The sequence below is a fragment of the Sorex fumeus genome, unplaced genomic scaffold (genome assembly GCF_029834395.1).
Source record: "Sorex fumeus unplaced genomic scaffold, SorFum_2.1 ptg000010l, whole genome shotgun sequence".
NCBI lineage: Eukaryota > Metazoa > Chordata > Mammalia > Eulipotyphla > Soricidae > Sorex > Sorex fumeus.
The window spans coordinates 21,272,003-21,293,671 of record NW_026606067.1 but is presented as its reverse complement, the minus strand read 5'-3'; the positions used below and the strand labels follow the sequence as shown (position 1 = coordinate 21,293,671).

The 21,669-nt window shown below is 43.1% G+C and overlaps 2 protein-coding genes across 4 annotated transcripts in view; one reads left to right on the top strand and one right to left on the bottom strand.

Annotated features, from left to right (window-relative positions):
• The window catches only part of GPATCH2 (G-patch domain containing 2), a 159,069-nt gene extending 152,408 nt beyond the window's left edge, over nt 1-6,661 (bottom strand). For 2 of the 3 annotated variants that reach the window (XM_056110827.1, XM_056110828.1), the window contains exon 1: nt 6,474-6,661. In XM_056110827.1, coding sequence (XP_055966802.1) covers nt 6,474-6,529 — 56 coding nt within the window. In that variant the 5' untranslated portion in view covers nt 6,530-6,661. The remainder of the gene's footprint in view (nt 1-6,473) is intronic. The other variant, XM_056110829.1, reaches the window with a different exon arrangement.
• A 280-nt stretch (nt 6,662-6,941) lies between these two features.
• SPATA17 (spermatogenesis associated 17) overlaps nt 6,942-21,669 on the top strand; it is a 183,784-nt gene continuing 169,056 nt past the window's right edge. Inside the window, exon 1 of the mRNA XM_056110766.1 lies at nt 6,942-7,016. Within this exon, the coding sequence (XP_055966741.1) occupies nt 6,949-7,016 (68 nt within the window). The 5' untranslated portion in view covers nt 6,942-6,948. The remainder of the gene's footprint in view (nt 7,017-21,669) is intronic.

Here is a 21,669-nt window from a genome sequence, read left to right as displayed (position 1 = left end):
TCACACATCATGCAAAATTCAGCAGAACTGAAACTGCTCATATGCAAATGGACACTCTTGGTCTAAGACAGGCCATCACTTGTTTTGGCCTACACTACAAAACAATCTGTGGACCTTTCCTTGGTACTGATACCTGGCATTACTGTCTGCATCCTACTTTCTGCAGCAGCCCAGGAACTGATGGTCTGTCTTTATTAACCAGTGAGCAAACTACTTTGTTAGTGGGCAAGTGACCTGCTCATCAGCAAAGAGACATCACTTGTAGGACGTTGGTGAGTAATAACTGATCCTTTCCAAACTCAACTCCCAAAGACTGGCATGATGAATGGATCTGACATCTTATTTCTCATATGTGATTCAAATGTGCAGCTTCTATGAGTAAACATTTTGCAAACCATGAAGAGATCAAAATCTTCTCAAATATAAAGAACTATTCCAGGATCAACGGTAGAGGTGGAAGATGGGTGGATAACAGTCATGGTTTCAATAACGGCCCACTGAGGGAAAAGGTCTCTACAGAGAAGGGAAACAGCCTGAGTACTCCACAGTGAGCAGATGTGGCTGCAATCTAGCCATCAACGTGGGCAGACAGTGTCTGAACCATGGCCTAAGGGTTGTGAGCACCTGTCTCTTCAGGCACTGGGAAATTCTCTCAGGTGACTCTGCTGGGCTAGCTTATTTCAATGCCACCCTGAAAATAAATGCAGAGTCAACAGGGAGTCATTCCTGGGACTCATTTCTGCCCCCACCCTCACTGCTTTCCCCTGCCTCAGCTCTGCGGGGTCTCTGGGAAAAGAGATAGAGACAGAGGGCAGCATGCCTCAGGATGGGAAGGAGAGTCAAACTCCACCTCTTGTGGAGAGCACACCCACAGCAATGTTGGCTGTCCCCCCAAAAGAAAATAATTTTTTTTAATTTATTTTATTTTTCGGTTTCAATTATACAATAAATTTTTTAATCATAGAAAAATAAAAATGAGTCATACTAGAATTAGCACTGAAGTCCAAATACGTGCTGCCATGTGAAGCTACAGAGTCCAGCAGTTCATGAATAAACCACCTTCTGTGTTTCTCCTTGTTGCACTTTTTCTTTTCCTTTAACACTCTTTCTTTGGAAGAAATAAAGTCTGAGCCATCTTCTCCCTCTGATTAATAACACTGTGGATTGAAAACAGCTCACTGGAAGTCAGTGGAATGGTGTTCCAACAAGGCTGCTTTGTCTAAAGCTAAGGGCACAGCAACACCTGGGTCTGTTTTGGCGAACAACTCTTTGAAGATCCAGCTTTCCTACCAATGGATGGCACAGCAGGTAGGGCGTTTGCCTTGCACGCGGCCCACGAAGCCGACCCGAGTTCTATTTCTCCACCCCTCTCAGAGAGCCTGGCAAGCTACCGAGAGTATTTTGCCCGCATGGCAGAGCCTGGCAAACTACCTGTGACGTATTTGATATGCCAAACACAGTAAAAAGTCTCACAATGGAGACGTTACTGGGCCCGCTCAAGCAAATTTATGAACAACAGGAGGACAGTGCTACAGTGCTCCCAATGGATGAATTACTAATTCTAAACATTTAATGTGAAATGAATTCAGTGCATGAATACAATCGCCTACTAAAACTGTCAGCTATTTTGGAAATTATAATGCAGTGCTTTATTCCAGAAAAGGAAATTTTTCTAACACTTAAAAAAAAAAAAAGGTTAGCACATCAGGATGAATCTTCAATCCACTGAAGCCTCATACTTTTTGAGTAATTTCATATAAAAATCATAGCTGCAGCTAATAGTTTAACAAAATATAGACAATAATATTACTATCAAAGTCCAATTTCTAACATCATTAAAGCTATATCAGTCTTATTTGATTTTATTAATGGTTTCCAAGAGAATAAAATCAATTTTAGAAATATTATCTTACTTATTTCCTGGTATCAGGTTAATGAATTAAAACTATTTTTATAAGCTTTTTTTAAAAAATGTTAGAAAAGCCCAAAGGCTTAAAAAAAAAAAAATGAAAAGAGAACACTAAGTCTCAAGGTGCAAGGGACATTTTTCCCCTTCAATTTCTACCAACCATCCAACCAACCAACCAACTTCCAAAAATTGATACAACCAAAACCCCCTGTTCGTGAGACACTAATATTCCATAGAATATTGCCTCCCTTCCACCTCTTAGGTCAGACAGGCATCAAGTAGTCTCAGCTAAGTTGCGGTAAGACTATCATATGGTCATCCTTGCCTTTACTTCCTCTGCCTTGGCAGTTATATTGAAGACCTCAGCACGGGAACACATGGTCCAAGAGACTTTTTTTTATTGGCAGGGTGAGGGAAGGGAATTCGGGGTAAGAGTCACAGCAGGTGGTACTTGGGGCTAGTTTCTGGCTCTGTATTCAGGGATCACTCACAGTGGGGCTTAGTGGAACTCATGTGGTACTGGGAGCAAACTGGATTTGGCTGCAAGCAAGACAAGTACCCTGTGGCCCCAAAAGAATTCATTTAGGAGATATTGCAAAACGGGCTGCAGGCATGCAAGCAGGAGGCCTGGCTGGATCCCTGACACGCCTGGTCCCCCCACACCCAAGTAGCCCCTGAACACCATGGGGTTTGGCCTGAGGGATCAACCCCTGGGCCTCCTGCAGGCAAACATGTGCTCCAAGCCATTGAATGATCTCTCTGGCCTTGATTTTAAAATCCATATTAAAATTTCTAAAACAATTCACTTAAAAAGTCATTTTGGAAATAAAATCTTGTGGGAAGAGTTTGCATTTGGTGTGATATCTAACAGACCAGCTCACTAAAGCTTTTCTTATGACATAGCAAATGGGTAAAATAAAAGTATAAAGTTCAATTATGTAAAAGGAAACTGCTTGAGCAGATGAAAGTTTTTAAAAAAATCTTCCCCCCCAAATTATTAGACAATACTGAGCAATACAAAATGTGTAATGAACTCAACATCCAATGTACCGACTCTAAGTAAAACCTTTAGCCAAAGGCAGGTTAGCTGTCTTCCACTGGAAAGCACTGACCCTTCCTGTGATGAGGGAAACACTCTTCCTGGCTTCCTTAACACCAAGCATTAAACAGTTTTTTTTCAGCACTCCCTAAAAGTGATGTCCGCGTCAAAGTAAGAAAAATCAATTAATGTAAAAAATAAGGACTGAGGGTGAAAGGAGAAGAACCAGGAAGCTGACTTGTTCCCAACTTTCGAATTTCTCTGTATTCCCAAAGAACTGTGAGTTGTTTGATGGCCCAAGAGGGGCCTGAGGACAGTCAGAAATAGACAACAGGATGCAGCAGGAGCTCAGGAAAGCCCAGGAAACTTACTCTCCATCAGTTAACAGCCTATACGACTGTTAGTGACACTTACTTTTAAAACCTCCGTCAGCAAGTTACTCCAAGGGGGGGAAAGAGCACACATTAAAAAACTAGACAACAATTTATTTGCCTGGATACTGTTAAGTATACAAGAGATACAAGAGGAAACGTTTGTCTCTGCTAAGTAAATGAAACGATTTTACTAATAAACAAACAAAAACCTTTAGGTTACAACTACAGGCTAATGGCTTAATGGCTTTCAATTATCAAATTGGGAGAGACAGAGAGAGGAGGAAGGAAGGAAGGAAGGAAGGAAGGAAGGAAGGAAGGAAGGAAGGAAGGAAGGAAGGGAGGGAGGGAGGGAGGGAGGGAGGAAAAAACAGTATGGTATAACGGAAAAGTTCTCGCTTCATCTCAGTATGAACCTGGCTTACCTTTCCTACTTAATCTGAAGAAGGCAGTGCTACAAGGAAGTTAACTGTGCTAACTACAACCACAGTGGCTTTCAAAAGTCTAAGGGAAGAAATCACCATTTTAGTCACTTGAATATTTGAATTTGGTGTGCAGTCACTTGAATATTTGAATTTGGTGTGCAGTGACTCAGGAGTACCCCACTTGCTAGTCACAGATGGGCTGAAGAATGCTCTCTCTATGCTCACAGAACCCAAAAGCTGGCAGGTCTATATGCTGGTCGGTGAACATGCAAGTCCCAGTGAGCCCAGCATGCTGCGGAGCATCACAATGGGCAGCAAAGCGGGCAAGTGGAGAACCTTCCCGGGGTCAATGTTCTAATGTGGCAGGTTTCATCCTCCGACCAACTGCAGCCCAAGCCTGTTCTCAACACTGGCTCTCAGAGTGCAATTTGAACTAACATGGTAGACCAGTGGTTTTCTTCCTGTCAGCACCTGTGGTCCCATGGCCCCGGCCCATCAAGGAACAGGTGGGTGAGACCAACCACCTTTGTACCTTCTGTGACACAATGATGCAAGAAGCATTGTAAGTTTAAAAATTTAATAAAGCGCCTTGCAGGAATATGTAAATATGCTTCCTTAATGACAAAATGGTAACACAATATCTACCTTGAATGAATGCTGTCAAATGTCACAGAGGACCTTTCGCCCAGCCTACTACTGGACTGACAGGCTACCCTCAGCGTTCAGGACTGGAAAAGGAACTCACCTCAGTGACTGACCCTCCCCTTCAGTGTAAACATTTAGGCTAGTTGAAAACATTCTGACCTACCTAGACTCAGCCATGAGTGAGCAGTAACCTTCTCTCTCTCTTCTACCAAAGAGCTAGCTTGGGGACAGAGGAGCAGCTTGGGGACAAAGGAGCCCCACACACCAACAGTGAACTGTCACGTTCCATGATAGTCAGCAATACATACAAAATAAAACTCTGGGAAAGAAGGGAACTTCCTAGAAGGTGTGTTTGAGTCAAAGCTTTGATTCTTGTATCTCAATTCCTTACAAAAGTGCCAGAAGGCTGTGAACTCGTCATTCATCTTCAGATTCTAGGTATTCACCAGAAAAAGGGCTCAGCCACTCACTTGAGGAGAGTGGGCACTGAAGAGCAGAACAGTCATTTCAAATCCTCAACCCACAAAGCAGCCAGCATCTACTTAAGGCAAAGGTCTTCAACCTTCTTGACAATGCCCCATGGGGAACGAGGTCAGAAGGACATTTGCCAAAGTCCCGCAGACAATTACCAGAAGTGTATGGTCTCAGAAAAGACTTGTAATCACCTCAGAAGAGAATCTGCAAGTAGCAAGTGAGAAAAGCACGTGAAAACTGGTTGCCTCACATGTTCCTGGGAATTAGCTTTCAGAGTTAAGTAAGCCAGACTCTCCACCAAGGAGAAAAGTGCATTTCCAACCAGCTGGACACTTACGGTCCAGTGAGTCCACCAGGAGCCATACCTGAACTCAGAGCCAGGAGTAAACACTGAGCCCAGCTGAGAGTGGCCCCTAAAAAACAAAAAGTTTTAAAAAATAAAAGGATTCTTCCTGTAGGTTCATTCATTATGAAATGATCTCTAGATTGACTTGGTTCCACTCAAAAGGCACCAGGCAAGAAGAGTTTCTTGCACCTGTCAGTGATTCAGTGAGTTCAGCAAATGAAATTCTTGGAGATCAGAGACATCTAGACTTCCTCGAGTTCTCTTCTGCTGCAGAACTGGCTTGTAGCCACAATTCCAGAGTACTGATCTGGCTCTTTTGCTGATTTGTTTCACAGCTTGTACTACGTTTAGTTGCAGGACCAGGGCCCTGGGGAACCAACAGGTCAGGCACCAGAAGTGAGACTGCTATTAAAACCCCCCAAACCAGTGCCTTGCAGGAGAGCGTGCTATGTGTCTTGCGATTCTGGGCCAATCAGCAGGTATCAGAAAGGAGACAATCTCCAACACAGCTGCTATCCTAGGGGTCAGGCATGGCTGAGCTGTCACAGGGGCTGTTCTGGGGGGAAAGAATGTGTGCCCGCTTCCATAAACGCTCTCTTTAGAGTCTAGACAATACAAATAGTGTGAAGAAGCATTGGGTAGAAGGGACGGGTAGGGGACAGGTACTACAGCACCCCTAACACGCCCACCCCCCCGCCCCCCAGTCCCGTCTTGGATATTTTCAGGGCACACCCACACACTTCTCCCTTGGTCCAGGAGGTGTGGCCAAATGCACTGACAGATACAAGATGCCGGACTTGGAAAGGTTAATAAAAAGAGACGGGGGGGGGGGGGGGGGGCCCAATTCTACTCACTACTCAGCTTCCCTAACACATTTATGCCCTTGGACCTTAAAAGACCAGGTCTAACAAGGTGAATCCAGGAAAGGGAGTTGTGGAAGGAGGCCTGGATGGGGGCAGTCTTCCTTCTCTGGTCCCTGTCACCCCTGAGGCAGGGACAGAGTTGTTGAGGTGCAGGGGCTGCGAGTGGGCTCGGGGCTGGCACCCTCAAGGAAAGGACTCTCGGCCAGCCCTGACCGGGTGCAGCCGGGCCAGACGCTGCACACATTGCACGCCTTCCTCCAGCAGCCTCTCGCTGGGACCCAGGGCGAGGGGACCCGAGGCTCTCGGGATCGCCCATCCCTCCGGAGACCCCCAGCCTCTCCTCCCCATCACTCCAGCTCCCCAGGGCCGGCGCTCCCACCCCCGCGGGCCGCCAGCCTCACCAGCTGTTCCCGGCGGCTGGAGCTCCGATCGCTGAGCGCCCGGCAGCCCCGAACATTAACGACCCCTGGCGCCGGCCTCGAGGCCCCGGCCCGAGCACACTCGCCACTAGCACGGCGCCCGCCACCGCCCGGCCCGGCGCACCAGCATGTTGCGCGGCGGCCCCGGAAGCGGGCGGGAGGCGGAACCGGAAGCGCGCGCGGCGCCTCCACGCGCGGCCCCCGCCGGGGGCGGCCCCGCGCGCCGGCCGCCGCGCCCCGCGACCCAGCGCCGGGGGGGCTCCGGCCAGCCCCGCGCCCCGTGGCCCGCCGCCGCCCCTGGGCCGCCCCGACTGCGCGGGGCCGCCGTGAGCCAGAGCGCGAGCGGAGTCGCGGGCGCGCGACGCCGGCCCCACCCGCGGCGCGCGGCGTGGTAGCGCCCGGTCGCCTTGGAGACCGAGGGCAACACTCGCGCGGAGCAGCCGCCGCCGCCGAGGCCATGGCCACGCTGGCCCGTTTGCAGGCGCGGGCCCAGGTGCTGGGCCAGCACTACTACTACAAGAACAGGTGAGTCGGCCCGCGGGCGCCGGCTGCTCCCCGCCTGCGGGTCCTCGGGGGCACTTTCCGGGCACGCAGGTCCCCGTGTCTGGGTTCCATCCCCCCACGTGGGTGAGCTGCGGAGGGTTCCTTCAGCCCCGTGCGCACACGCCCGGCGGACAGGAAAGCCCCCTGTAGGGGCGCAGGGGGCCGGTGTGTGGCGCAGAGGGAGCCCTGCTTCGACTTTCCGGAAGGCCCCACAGAGATGCAGTGGGCCACCGATGGACCTCTGGGCGCTGTCCTCGCTCAATCGGCCCTGCGCAGGGCAGGACGGACTGGGCCAGCTCAGGCCTGCCCCGCCCCCTGGAGATTGGGGCCTCAGAAATGTCAAGACCACTGAAGCCTCCTTCCCAAGACTCACTAGTCTCTCAAGTGATGTCATGAAAGGACCCATCTCTTTCTGGATTTAGAAGGCTCCGGAAGGCTCCACTTCGCCACCGCCCGAAGTCCCTGCTCCAGAAAGCGGCCAGCGAGCCACGGACTTGGGGAACCGAGTCTGCAGGAGTTCCCGCAAAGGAGTCAAGTGGAGCAGCATTAGAAACAGCAACGGGCCAGAGGAATGGAAGCACCATCAAGAAGGGAGCCTTTGCGCGGATGAACTTGTTCTAGCATTTAGCTCATGGGGCTCCTGCCGGGCTTCTCCCTCACAGCAAGGAGAAAATGCATGTTTACACACCCTGAAAGAGTCTTGAATATGGCACTTTCCAAATCTCCAGGGCTAGGACGAAGGAGACGTTACTGGTGCCTGCTCGAGGAAATTCATGGACAACAGGATGATCGTGATCGTGAATAATAGTGGGGAAAGATAATCCCCACCTCAATTCTGAAACTGGCCATGGCAAGCATCGGTTTGGACTTATGTGTTTCATGTCTCCAGTGTCAATCATGATTCGGGGCACATAGTACATGCACAACAAATCTTTGTTAATCCCATCATTGGTCCTGTTTTAAATAAAATACCCTAAAATAGCTAAGGAGTGAAATATATTCTCTGTAGCACTGTAGCACTGTCCTCCTGTTGTTCATTCGTTTGCTCAGCAGGCCCAGTAACGGCTCCATTGTGAGACTTGTTGTTACTGTGTTTGGCATATTGAGTACATCACGGGGTAGCTTGCCAGGCTTTGCTGTGTGGGGAAGATACTCTTAGTAGGTTGCCGGACTTTCCGAGAGGGGTGGGGGGATCGAACTCAGGTTAACCGGGTTCCTCGTGCAAGGCAAACGCCCTACCCACTGTGCTATCGCTCCAGCCTATATTCTCTATTCTCCATAGGTTTGGATAAGTGTATTTAGCATTTCTTTAGAAATTATGGCACCTCTGTGTTTATTTTTAACGGGTAAATATAAAATAAATAAACTCTCCTAATTTTCATGGGCTGCTACAGGATACCGGCACTAAAAATAGTAAGAATAATGATGAACATAAAATGAAACAAATAACATTACTTGAGCACTGATTATTTGCTGATCATTGTACTAGGAACTCTTGTATATCTCATTTGTTTTTCACAATGCTACCAATGAGTATTTTAATTCTCATTGAGGGGCGGGGGGGGGGGGTGCACTAAGGGGTTACACCTGGCTCTGTGCTCAGGAATTACTCCTGGCAGTGCTCTGGAAACCATATGGGATGCCAGTAGTTGAACCCAGTTTGGCCTCATGCAAGGCATATGCCCTACCTACTGTACTGTCACTTTGGTCCCAAATTCACATTTTTTCGAGCTCAAGAACTGTATTCTAGAAAAGCCTATTGAAAACTACCATGTCAAACCACCATTTCTGCAGTTTTCACCACCAACATTGGTCCTCATCACCCTGTTTCTGATAATGACCTTTATCTTCAGACTATGAAACTATTTGGAGAAAAGTTTAGGGTTAGGTCATGAAAAAAATGTTAACATCCCGATTATTTCATTTATCAGCATTAACATTTTCAGCATGAAGCAAAGTTCTGAAATAGTACCCAGGACTTAAAATGCCAGTTTGCCTTAGAGAGAGAGAGAGAGAGAGAGAGAGAGAGAGAGAGAGAGAGAGAGAGAGAGAGAAGTTATTAATATCTTTGGCGCAAAAAATATTAAAAGTATTTATGTTTGCATGCTACCCAAAATCACTGCTCCTGTGATTGGTTACTGGGGTATTGTGAGAATGCTCAAACTCTTTCTATATAAATCAATGTTAGCACTGTAGCACTGTCCTACCTTTGTTCATCAATTTGCTTGAGTGGGCACCAATAACGTCTCCATTGTGAGACTTGTTGTTAATTGTTTTTGGCATATCCAATATGCCATGGGGAGCTTGCCACGATCTGCATGCAGATGGGATACTCTTGGTAGCTTGCTGGGCTCTTCGAGAGGGACAGAGGATTCAAACCCAGGTCAGCTGCGTGCAAGGCAAACGCCCTACCTCCTGTGCTATTGCTCCAGCCCAAATGAATAGTAATGCTGAATTTTGCAGATACAACATGCCAAGCACCCAATAGCTAACTATATCAAACCAAAGAAGAATGGTCAACTTTCAGATAGAAAGGAAAGCTGTTTGCGAAAAAGCAGTCAACTTTCTTGAGAAATTATTATTATTTTTATTTCCTGTCACTAAGTCAGTTCTTCACTAATTCTGTTGCACCCAAGAATCACCTGAGAATCTTGATAACATTCAGATTCTGATTCTTTGCATCTTATTTATGGCCATAATCTGCATTTCTCACAGGAAATATAATGGGGGGGGGGCTGAACACTGAATTCTCAGATATAGTTAGGTATTGCTCTTGAGAACCAGGGTACAATATGAGAACTGGGTCCATTAGCAATTTGCCTTGGTTCCAATACCCCAAAGAGAAATTATACAAACCTGCCTAGAATAGTCAGCTACAGTTTTAGCCTCTTGGGTTCACTGCCCTAAAGGCTGTCCATCACTGAAATGTCATTAAGTGACATATGACTATGAATCATTTATATAATTACAATATAATTAAATGTGTGTATGTTCTATTTTCACATGAGTAAAGGAACTTGAGATTCAGGCAGGTAGGTAATTTGTGTGAATTTACAAAGCTACTAACTCAAAGCCAAGTTGTCCAACTCTTGTAACTTGCCTGTAAGTTCACTTCCGACAGGACAGATCTTTTTCTCTCTCTCTCTCTCTTTCTTTCTTTCTTTCTTTCTTTCTTTCTTTCTTTCTTTCTTTCTTTCCCTTCCTTCCTTCCTTCCTTCCTTCTTTCTTTCTTTCTTTCCTTCTTTCTTTCCTTTTCTTTCTTTTGCCTTCCTTTTTCCTTCCTTCCTTCCTTCCTTCCTTCCTTCTTTTTCTTTTTTCTATTTGTTTTGCTTTAGAGTCATACCCAGCAGTGCTCAGGTCCTGGGCTCAGGGATCACTCTTGATGCTTGGGGAATCTTATGGGATGCTGGTGATCAAACCTGGGTCAACTATGTGCAAGACAAATGCCTTACCTGCTGTATTATCTTTCCAGCCCCCAGACCACATTATCTACCTTCCATAATAATCTGATGGAGTAAATGGCAGCAAAAACCAAGATCCAGAAATCCAAATGTCCTGAGTATGCCATTGTAAATCCACAAGAGTTGAAGAAAACAGCTTTGATCCTCCTCGGTTTCTTGCAATGCCTTCATTTCATGTTGACAACAAGAAGGTGGCAAAAAAAAAAAAGCTTATTAAGTCAGCACCTGACTCCCTTTGAAGTGAAATGTTAATTTTTGGGAGAAGAAGATTTTTATACTAAATCCTTAGATCAAACATTGGCAGTCCATGAAGAATAGAGAAGCTTCTTCCAAAAGAAGAAGCTGGAAGCTAAAAAGTGAGAAACAATTTGGGCAGTAGCTGCTGTCAGCTGCTGACAGAGCCAGGGAGCAGGGAGATTGTGCATTAATTAGGTCTCCCCAAGACCTCTGGATGGTTGATCAGTTGGGAAATGTTTGGTGGACATTAGTCTTTTCATCAACCCCTTAAAGTGACTGAGCATCTGGCCTAGGATATTGCAGGTGGAAAAACCTAAGTACCTTTGTAAGCTTCCAAATAAAAGAAAAAAGATGTGATGAGCTCACGTAGGACTCAAATGTTTGGTAACTTAGAGCCACCTCCCCAGGCCTGTTGATGGGCAGGGGCAGACAAATGACGGGGAAAACGGGGGTACAGGAACTGGGCCCCAAGCTGGTCGGGAGTCCGTTTATTTCTCTCTCCCGCATAGTCCGATCTCTCTCTTCATGGCACAGTTGTAGTTGTAGTTTTGATCATAGTCCCAGTCATCAGAGTTCCATCATCCTAGTCTCCTTGTGCACCTCAAAGTCCTCTCCTTTGTTATATATCCTTCCTCATCTTGGCGTAGTGTCATAGTCCTCTACTTCCAGTCATCATCATCATCTAGTTCTCCTTTTATTCCCAAAGTCTTCAAATTCTCAGTTCTCCTCATCTTCAACGTCTCGTCATTGACTTTCTAGTCCTCAGCATCAAGTCTTCAGTATTCAGTGTCTAGTCCCAACTTTCTTGTTACCAGTATCTAGTCCTGGTGTCTTATCTTTATCTCTTTCCCAGAGTCTAGTCGTCACTTTCGTCTCAGCATCTTTTTGCTAGAGTCTAGTTCCCTCTTACTCCTTACAGCCAAGTTACATAGAAATCATGAAGGGTGGGAATACATAGGTACATAGGTGGGGTTAAACATTATTATAACCACAAAGAGAGGTAAAGCATCTCCTTCAGGAGATTAACTGAAGGACAAAATCTCATCTGAGGGTTCAGCACTCAATTTACTAGGATATCCGCACAAGAGCGGGATCCATTCAGGATGCATTTCTTTCTCCTTTTCTCAGTTAGTAACCCATTTAAACAGTCAATAAATGTACTTCTTATTTATAGCAATGTCATTTTGTATGAACACAGTAAGACATATATTAAGCTTAAAGTTTGGCTCTTCCTGGGGGCATCTCACTATATATTCCAGATCACAGTCCTCAGGCCAGGTTAGTCTTTCCTAACCCCAACAGGGTCCTCATTCAGTTACTTCTTTTTGGGTCATGACAGAGTTTGTCCATGACTGTGCTCTTAACTTATAGCTAAGTATTATGGAGCTTGGCCTGGCCCATTTCAATGCCAAGGTAGCTCACAGCTTGCCCTGGGTCCATCCAGTCCCTCATCAGGACCCTGCTCTTGGAGTGCTAGGAACTAAGGGCAACTGTGGCTTAAGTCAAATAAACATGGATGCCCAGGAATAAATATTATTTTGGAGTCAATTAACTCCCATGTTACATAGCATAGCATAAACTCTCTTCCTATGTCTATACAAAAAGGACTTTGCTAAATAAACCAAGCAAATGACATAAAGGAAAGAGAAAAGCATATAGGATTATTAGTGCTTGATGGAATTGGGTGTGCCTCAGTTGCACTGTTGAGTAGCTCAGTAAACCTTAAGATCTCTGGGGGAGGAACAAGAAAAACCCAATGTTCTCCAACATACCTTGTTGACCATTTTTCAATTTTGACTAGTTTCATATTTATTCTTCTGAATTATTGAGATATAGCCTCTATGATCTATTGAATATGTCTGTAGAAAGAAGAGTTTGGAAACAATTTCATTAATCGTTGTTAATTTTTTCCATAACCTTATTTTGATTTTCTCTAGTTAACCTGTCAAATGCTAATAGGAATGAATTAAATTGTCACTCTTCTATCAAATTCTAGAGCGGAGTCTTTTGATGTGATGCTCTGTGGCACTGTATTACAGTGTTACCAAGTCTCCTCATTATTGACAAGGTTTTGTCTCTCCATATATATAATGCTTCACCTTTCAGGCCTACCTGTAATTGTGCTGTCTATACTCTTCTTTCCTAGAGAAGACAATCTTATCACTCTATTTCTCTTTGCAAGCAGTTCATTGGATTTTTTAAGCAAGTTTGCGGTGGTAATAAAAGATGAAAATGTGATACAAAAGGTGAGATGTGATGGATGGGAAGAGAGATGAAATCTCTTTTAATTGCCTTCTCTGCCAGAAAATTATTAGAATACAGATACTCCACAATATGATCACAGCTCTCAGACCCAGGTTCTAGCTCTCTATAGAAACTCTCAGGGGTACAGAAAAAATGTTGGTGCAGAGGGGATAGATGAGAGATGCCTTTACTGCTCTCTGCTGAGAACTGGATCCAGTACTTTCACAAATATGTTTTATTTTAATACAATAAACGTACTGTAATTTGCATTCTCAGTACTGCTGTGGAAGATTGTACTAGAAAACTTAAAACTACCAGCCAAAGATGACCTCTGATACATCCAATTTCAAAGTGTATGAGTGGGGTTGAGAGATTTTTAATCATCAAGTCTGTGCCTTGAACATCACATAGTGAAGGTCTAAGGAGGCATTGTAAGGTCTTGTGATGAGGACAATCTCCACTCTGGTAACGAATCTAGGAGAAGCCTTGATTGGCCTGTGTCAACATAAAGTGCCTTAATAGTACATAATGATCCCTAAGCCAGGCCAGTTCTGCATCTGTTATCCACTTCTCCCCTCTCCTAAATTTAATTTTTTTTTCTTACACCAAGATAATCACTAGTTTCTCGTTGCAGATTTTGTAGAGTTTTACTTAATTTTTTTACTGTGATGTGATAATTTTGTTTTACAAGACTTTTTTAGGGTGCAACAGCAGACTTCTTTAAAATATTAACTTTCATACCACGCCTACGCCCCCTCCCCCGCCACCAAACATTCTGCCACTACAACTTCATCAGATTGACACCCCACCTCCATTTCCCTCCCCCTCTGAATACATTCTTCCTCTGGTCTTGGATGAATTTGGGTAATGAACCTGGTCCTATTAACCTAAGCAAATAGCTTCTTAGATTAATATGAGTTCTTGCTTAGGTTTTAATTAGAGCTTTCTGTTATGAACAAGTGTTCTCTCATTTCTTCCTGGTATATCTTAACTGGCGTCTGCCAAATGCTGAAGGAAGTTTTATGTGAAAGTGTGGGAACATTTTTAATCCTAATTGAAGTCATTCTTTAGTCTTGTACTTCAGCTGTTAAATTTATGCTCCTACCCTACTTAAATATTTTAAGTATCTGATGGCTTTAAATCCAAAAAGAGTAAAATCCCCTGGCATATTGCACCCAATAAGTTCCTAATTATAAGGAACAAGGACAGAGGTTTAAATGTATATGATCAACTCAATGGATGTCAAAAAGTCAGTTGAGATTTAATATTTTTGCATGAGTGTTACTCATTTTAAAACAAAGAATTGTTGATATATATGTCTGTGATGAGAAATACTGTGATAAACTGTGGGAGTATAGCTCACTAATTTTATATGTATATAAACCTATGCAACCATTACCCATAAAGTACTTAAGTTTTTAAAAATTTTTGTTAATGGGGAATAAAAGTAAACATTTGTTAATATGATCCTAAAACCAATAATAATGTGATATATCCAGATGGTTTCACTTAATTCATTAGCAAGATAAAAATGTACAATAATCCTATATTTAACCTATTGCTGATGTCATAAATATTATAGTAAAAGGAGAGAAAGTGTCCATATACGTTCATGTATATCACTAGATGGATAGATAGTGACCAGAATGATATCTTAAAGAGCTGGCATGCACTTCTTATATGATTTAGATCCCAAGTTTGATCCCTAGCATCACATGATCTCCCGGGTACCTCCAGGTTTAGCCCTACTGGCCCAGGCACCTCTGATCTAGCAGCATTATTCTCACAGAATCATTGGCTGCCAGATCTGTATAACTAGGCGAAGCATCACTGGCAATGGTTTGGAGAATTCCTTTTTGAGACCCCATACATATATACATACACACACATATATATGTATAAATATACATACATACATACATCCTTGCTTCTATCTATCCGTCTGTTGATACATACCTCAACACAAACTTATTTTTGTCATTTTTAATCCCCAAATGAGCTGAGAAATTAAGTCCTTGAGAAAAAAGAATCTAGACAGTGTTATTCCAGAGAAGATTGAAAGGTGAAGCATTATGCACATCGAGCAGTGAATACGTTGTCAGTCATGAAAAGACTCAGCAACACACACAGCATCACATCAGGAAGTCCCACTCTAGAAGTTAAGTGGAAGAGGGACAATTTAGCATTCCTGTTAGCATTTGACAAATTAACTAGGAGCTTGAGATCCTTAAGTCTTAATAACAAAATGAATGCAAACAGGTAATTACATCACTGTCAACAGATAGGTGTCTCTGACTTTTTCATAGTTCTCCACTTAGTCACGGAAGGCCCACCTGTGTCCCTGACCTTGGGAAGGAATCCCAAGTAATCACCACTCCTCTAAAGAAATGTGGGGAATGACACTTGCATGGATTATGTGTGGATGCCCCCAGCAGACTCCCCAATATCACGGAAATCCTTCTCTTTCTAGAAATTTGTGTGTGACTTTCAGTCTTACCAGGTATGATTTAATAGTGGAGTTTATAATACTCAAAATTATTTTTCATATGAAGGAACTGTGATTGTTTCTTTGCTCATTTCAGCTTAGTAAATGTTCAAGGAATGTTCTGTTTTCAGAGAAGGGAAACCAGCAGACATCTTATATTGGTTGGTGGCTAACAGTATAATTGTATTCCTAATGTTTTGTATTCCATATGTTTTTGCATATGACCAGAAATCAATGGAACCACACATTTTTTCATTTACTATTTATTGTCAGATAATTCCCAGCTACTAATGATACACATAAATATAGTGTTACCCATGGTTATACTATTTTTTTCAGTTGATAATGAAGTGACTGGAAACTTTCAGTTTCTTCTCAATATTTTATTACATTCTTTTTAATACTTTTGGTCTTTCATCATTATTAATTCATTTAGTATTCATTGTGATAATACTAATCATAATAAATTTATTTCAAATTCATGTAGATGTCATATTTTATTCACTGCTATAGGATTTTCATTGTAATTTGGAACTAATTAATATACCATTAAAATAAAGTGTTATCCGCACTTTTCATTTTAAGCATAAAATGTCTAGCAGTTTGTGACATATTGTATGAGTATTCGGTGTCCCAGTGGTAACCCAGGAATCCATGTTTCATTTTTTAAGCATTTAAGAAAAAAGCAACAGAAAAAAATGTATGTGGATAACAGACTTCAGCACTTTTTAAGTTAAAATTTAATAGCAGTCTGACTCTTGCTCATTTTTAATTTAATTATTTTTTTTGGTTTTTGTAACACACCCAGAAGCTCCTCCCAGCTCATAGTTTGGAGGACCATGTGGTGCCAGGGACAAATCAAGGCCTCCTGCCTATTCTCATCCTCTTGAGCTATCTCTCCAGTCCTAGCTGTTTTTGAAACATTTCCACTGGCTTAAGATATACAGTTCTTGTTAATATAGATTTTGCATGCTTGTGCTTGTATACATTGCCATAAAAGATGGTTTAATCTTCTTGTTTACAATGACGTATTCAATATGCCAAACACAGTAACAACAAGTCTCATGATGGAGATGTTACTGGGCCCGCTCAAGAAAAATCGATGAACAACGAGAGGACCATGACCGTGACCGTGTTTACAATTCATTTTAAGTTAGCATAACTATCAGGAAAGAATAGAAAACACAAACTAGAAGCAGATACTGGACTGTTTATCTTCTGCATTTCTAATAACATTTGTAAGTAAGGAGAAGGTTGAAATATATTAGTCTGAAATAAGTATTAGGTATATCTGTATTCCTTATTCACACTTTTTAGGAAGAATAGATTAATGTTTCAGTAATTCAAATAGATACTTAAAAGTAAGGAAAAGGCTCTAATTATCTTTATCCATAATGTTAAAAAAAAGAGTCAATCATAAGAAATTTGCAACATCGCCATGAATTTCACTTTACATCAGCCTAAATCAATGAAATTATTGCTCCATGCTCTACTTTCAGGAAGTTTCCTGCTCACCTTGCCTTTGTGATGTGTCTTTTACACTTTAGCATTTGTGTCTTGTCACAGCCTGTCAACACATCTTGTTATTGGTCACCGTCACTGTCCCTGTCACTGTCCTCCTGTTGTTCATCGATTTGTTCGAGCGGGTCCAGTAACGTCTCAATTTTGAGACTTGTTACTGTGTTTGGCGTATTGAATATGTCATGAGTAGCTTGCCAGGCTTTGGCGTGTGGGCAAGATATTCTTGGTAGCCTGCCGGGCTCTCTGAGAGAGGCAGGGGAATCGAACCCGACTCAGCAGGCTGGCTGCCCGCAAGGCAAATGCCCTACCACTGTGCTGTCACTCCAGCCATAGCACAGCGGTAGGGCATTTGCCTTATTATTGGTAGGAAAAAAACACAGGCTCCTTACTACCTGCAACCCCTGATAAACCTGTTTCCATGGCTTTCTTTTTATCTTTCTTTCTTTGATGGGTGGTGGGGGAGGTGTGATCCAGTAAATCTCAGGGCTTGTTCTTGATTCTTCACTTAGGAATCACTTCTGACAGACTCAAGACCATATGGGGTGACAGGAATTGAACCTGGGTTAGCTGCACATGAGCAAGTGCTCTACTCGCTTCTACCTATCTATTGGCCCCCATGGTGAGAACCTTTTGGTTATGTGCTGTTACTCACCTTCTGTTCATACTTACCCCAGACTAGAGGCAGCGCCTTTTGGATTTGACAGGAGTTCAAGTATTGATACATGGCATGTGCTTAAATTTTTTTTTACAATGTCAACTGTAAATCATTGTGTGTTACTTATTATTTTTAGTGCACTGTCATTGGAAAAAAAATACTCAGAAAATGGTGACTTGTGATGTTCTGTTTGCCAGAGAGTATAGGACTCTTCTTGGAACTGTGGGCAGAAGGGGGCACCCTCAGGGATGGAGCATGGAGGTACTGTGTTGACTAGGTCTAAATTTTACAGGTCTTAGTGTCTTCATAGAGAAGAGTTGGGATTGGCTTGAAATGGCTTTTTAAAAAAATTTTATTAGTGAAACACCATGAGGTACAGTTGTATACATACAAATTTTTGTGCTTGGGTTTCAGTTATACAATGATCGAGTACCCATCCCTCCACCAGTGCCCATTTTCCACCACCATGGGTCCCAGTATCCCTCCCACCCCCCATACCCCCCATCCCACCCTGCCTCTGTGACAGGGCATTCCCTTTTGTTCTCTCTCTCCTTTTGGGTGCTGTGGTTTGCAAAAGAGGCATTGAGTGGCAATCATGTTTGGTCTATAGTCTACTTTCAGCATGCATCTCCCATCCTAGGAGGATTCTCCCAACACCCTTAATTTGGTGCTCCCTTCTCTATCTGAGCTGCCTTTTCCCCTAGGGGTTATTTTTAAATTTATTTAGGGCTGGAGCAATAGCACAGTGGTAGGGCATTTGCCCTGCATGCTACGACCCAGCTGAGCCGGGTTCAATTCCTCCGCCCTTCTCGGAGAGCCCGGCAAGCTACCAAGCATATCTCACCCACACAGCAAAGCCTGGCAAGCTACCCGTGATGTATTCAATATGCCAAACACAGTAACAGCAAATCTCACAATGGAGCCATTACTGGGCCTGTTCGAGCAAATCGATGAACAACGGGAGGTCAGTGCTACAGTGCTAAAAATTTAGGGTGGTGCATACCCCGAGGTACATACCCAGAGTAAGCCAAGGCTTACCCCTGGCTCTCTTCTCAGAAATCACTCCTGGTATGTCTAGGGATCATAACAGAGCTGGGGTGGAATCAGGGACCACAATGTGCAATGCAAGTGCCTTAACCCCTCATACTATCTCTGCAGCCTCAGGCTTGAGACTTTAAGAAAAAAGTGACATGATTAGATTCATGTTTAAAAAAAAATCCAACAGCACAATAGGCCGGAGAATGAGTTGAGTAGAAGACAGTGTCTGGAAAACAAGGTATTCTGCAAGTTTATATTCTTCAAAAGCTGAGGGCCTAGTAACATAGAGAACAAATCAGTTTCCCAGTTTCTGTTGTCTGCCCTCCAGAGCAAAACTACACAAGTTTAAATCTGGCTCAGAAACATCCTGAGATGTAGCGTTTGACATACCCTTTTACCTCAATCTGCCACAGCATCTTTCTCTCAGATGTGAAGACGAGCCCCCGATGTCTTGGAGGAGACATAGTACTGCATTCCTACCAGCCTACATTCTGGGCTGCGTGGTGCAAGTGTTTCCATTTCCATTGCTTTTCCTCTGCCCTGACCTCACCCATGCTCCCTGGGGCTTGCTCACATCACAGACCCAGATTCAGATGTAACACTTGTTTCTGAAGCTCCTTTTCAGCCAGGCTTGTAGCTAGTCTTTCTTGCCACCATCCTCTTGCTTCTCTGTTCCCAGTAGCTTCATTGCTAATCCTTTTTTTTCCTTAACCCACTTTATGATACTGTATGAGAATTTTATTGGAAGTAAATTTCCAATTTTTTATTTATTTTCTCTGATTATATAAATTTAATCAAATATGTACACTTAATGTACACGTAATCAAATATGTACAATATGAAGAAGAGAACAGAAAAATCTTTCATGAGAACACAATTCTGATGCTTTTAAGTAGTAAGTGAGAGGTGTAGCCTCAGAGGACTGGAGCACACACTTTGCTTGCAACAGCCAAGGTTCAGCCACTCCTGCATGGTATCTTGAACACTGGTGGGCATGATTTTTGAGCATAAGCCAGGAGCTGCCAGCAACACCTGTGAGAGTGGCCGTCAAACAAATAAACAAAGTAAGAAATATATTACTCGCCATTTATTGAGCAAACATGAAATGTTACTTATGTGCTACTCAACATTTTAATGTGTAGTTAATCTAAGAATTGTAAGTTTATCATATGAGGATGAGGAATAAAAATTGGATGACTAATAAAATAATGATTTAGAACTGTCTTGTTTTAACCTTTTCCTGCTGTAACTAAGTAAAATCTCAGGATTGAGTTTTTTATATTTATAAGCCTATGTCCCTATTCCGTGTCACCTTTATTTATATTTAACTGAATCACTGTGAGCTACAGTTACAAAACTTATGTGTTGAGTTTCAGTCATACAATGATTGAACATCCATTCTTTCACCAGTGTACAATTTCCACCACCAATGTCCCCAGTATCCCTACTCTACCCCTCTCCCTGACTCTATGGCAGACAATTTCCTCCTTACTCGCTCTCTACTTATGGGTGTTATGGTTTGCAGTACAGAGACTGAGAGACTATCATGTTTGGTCCTTTATCAACTTTCAGAAATCATCTGCCATCCCAAGCAATCCCTCCAACCATCCTTGACTTTGTGATCCCTTCTCTATTCCAGCTGTTTTCTCCTCCAGCTCATAAGATAGGCTTCCAACCATGGAACAATTTTCTTGACCCTTGTCCCTACCAGCCTTGGGTGTTACTCTCATGTTATAATATTTTTCACAAATGAATGCAGTCATTCTATGTATTTCCCTCTCTTTCTGACTTATTTCTCTTAGCATGATACTCTCCATGACCATCCACTTATAAGCAAATTTCATGACTTCATCTTTTCTAATAACTGCATAGTATTCCATTGTATAGATGTACCAGAATTTCTTTAACCAGTCGTATGTTCTCAGGCACTCAGGTTGTTTCCAGATTCTGGCTATTGTGAATAGTGCTACAAAACATTCAGGTGCAGATGTCATTTCTCCTGTGCTTTTTTGCACCCTCAGGATATATTCCCAGAAGTGGTATTGCTGGGTCAAATGGGAGCTCAATTTCTAGTTTTTTGAGAAACGTTCATATCGTTTTCCAAAATGGCTGGAGTAGTTGGCTTTCCCACCAACAATGAAGAGTCTCTTTCTCCCCACTCCACGCCAACACCAGTTGCTTTTGTTCTTTTGGATGTGTGCTAGTCTCTGTGATGTGAGATGATATCTCATTGTTGTTTTTATCTGCATCTCCCTGATAACTAGTGATGAAGAGCATTTTTATGTGCCTTTTTATTTTTATTTTTTTATTAGTGAAACACCATGAGGTACAGTTATAAACTTATAAATTTTTGTGCTTGGGTTTCAGTTATACAATGATCAAGTACCCATCCCTCCACCAGTGCCCATCCTCCACCACCACAGGTCCCAGCATCCCTCCCACCCCCATCCCCCCCCATCCCACCCTGCCTCTGTGGCAGGGCATTCCCCCTTGTTCTCTCTCTCTTCTTTTGGGTACTGTGTTTTGCAAGAGAGGCATTGAGTGGCAATCATGTTTGGTCTATAGACTACTTTTAGCATGCTTCTCCCACCCTGGGAGGGTCCTCACAACACCCTTTATTTGGTGCTCTCTTCTCTATCTGAGCTTCCTTTTCACCTAGCACGTGTGGCTGGCCTTCAAGTCATGAAGCAAAATTCCTGGTACTGATCTCAGCCATTCCTGGGTGTTAGTCTCCCATTTTGTTGCTTTATGTTCCCCAGATGAATGCAATCTTTCTGTGTCTATCCCGCTCTTTCTGACTCATTTTGCTTAACATGATACTTTCCGTGTAGTACCACTTGTATGTAAATTTCATAACTTCATCTTTTCTAACAGCTACATAGTACTCCATTGTGTAAATTGACCATTAAAATTTCTTCTTTGAGAAAGTTTCTGTTAATTTCATTGCCCCATTTTCTGATGGGATTACATTTTTTTTTTGTAGCATTCAGCCAG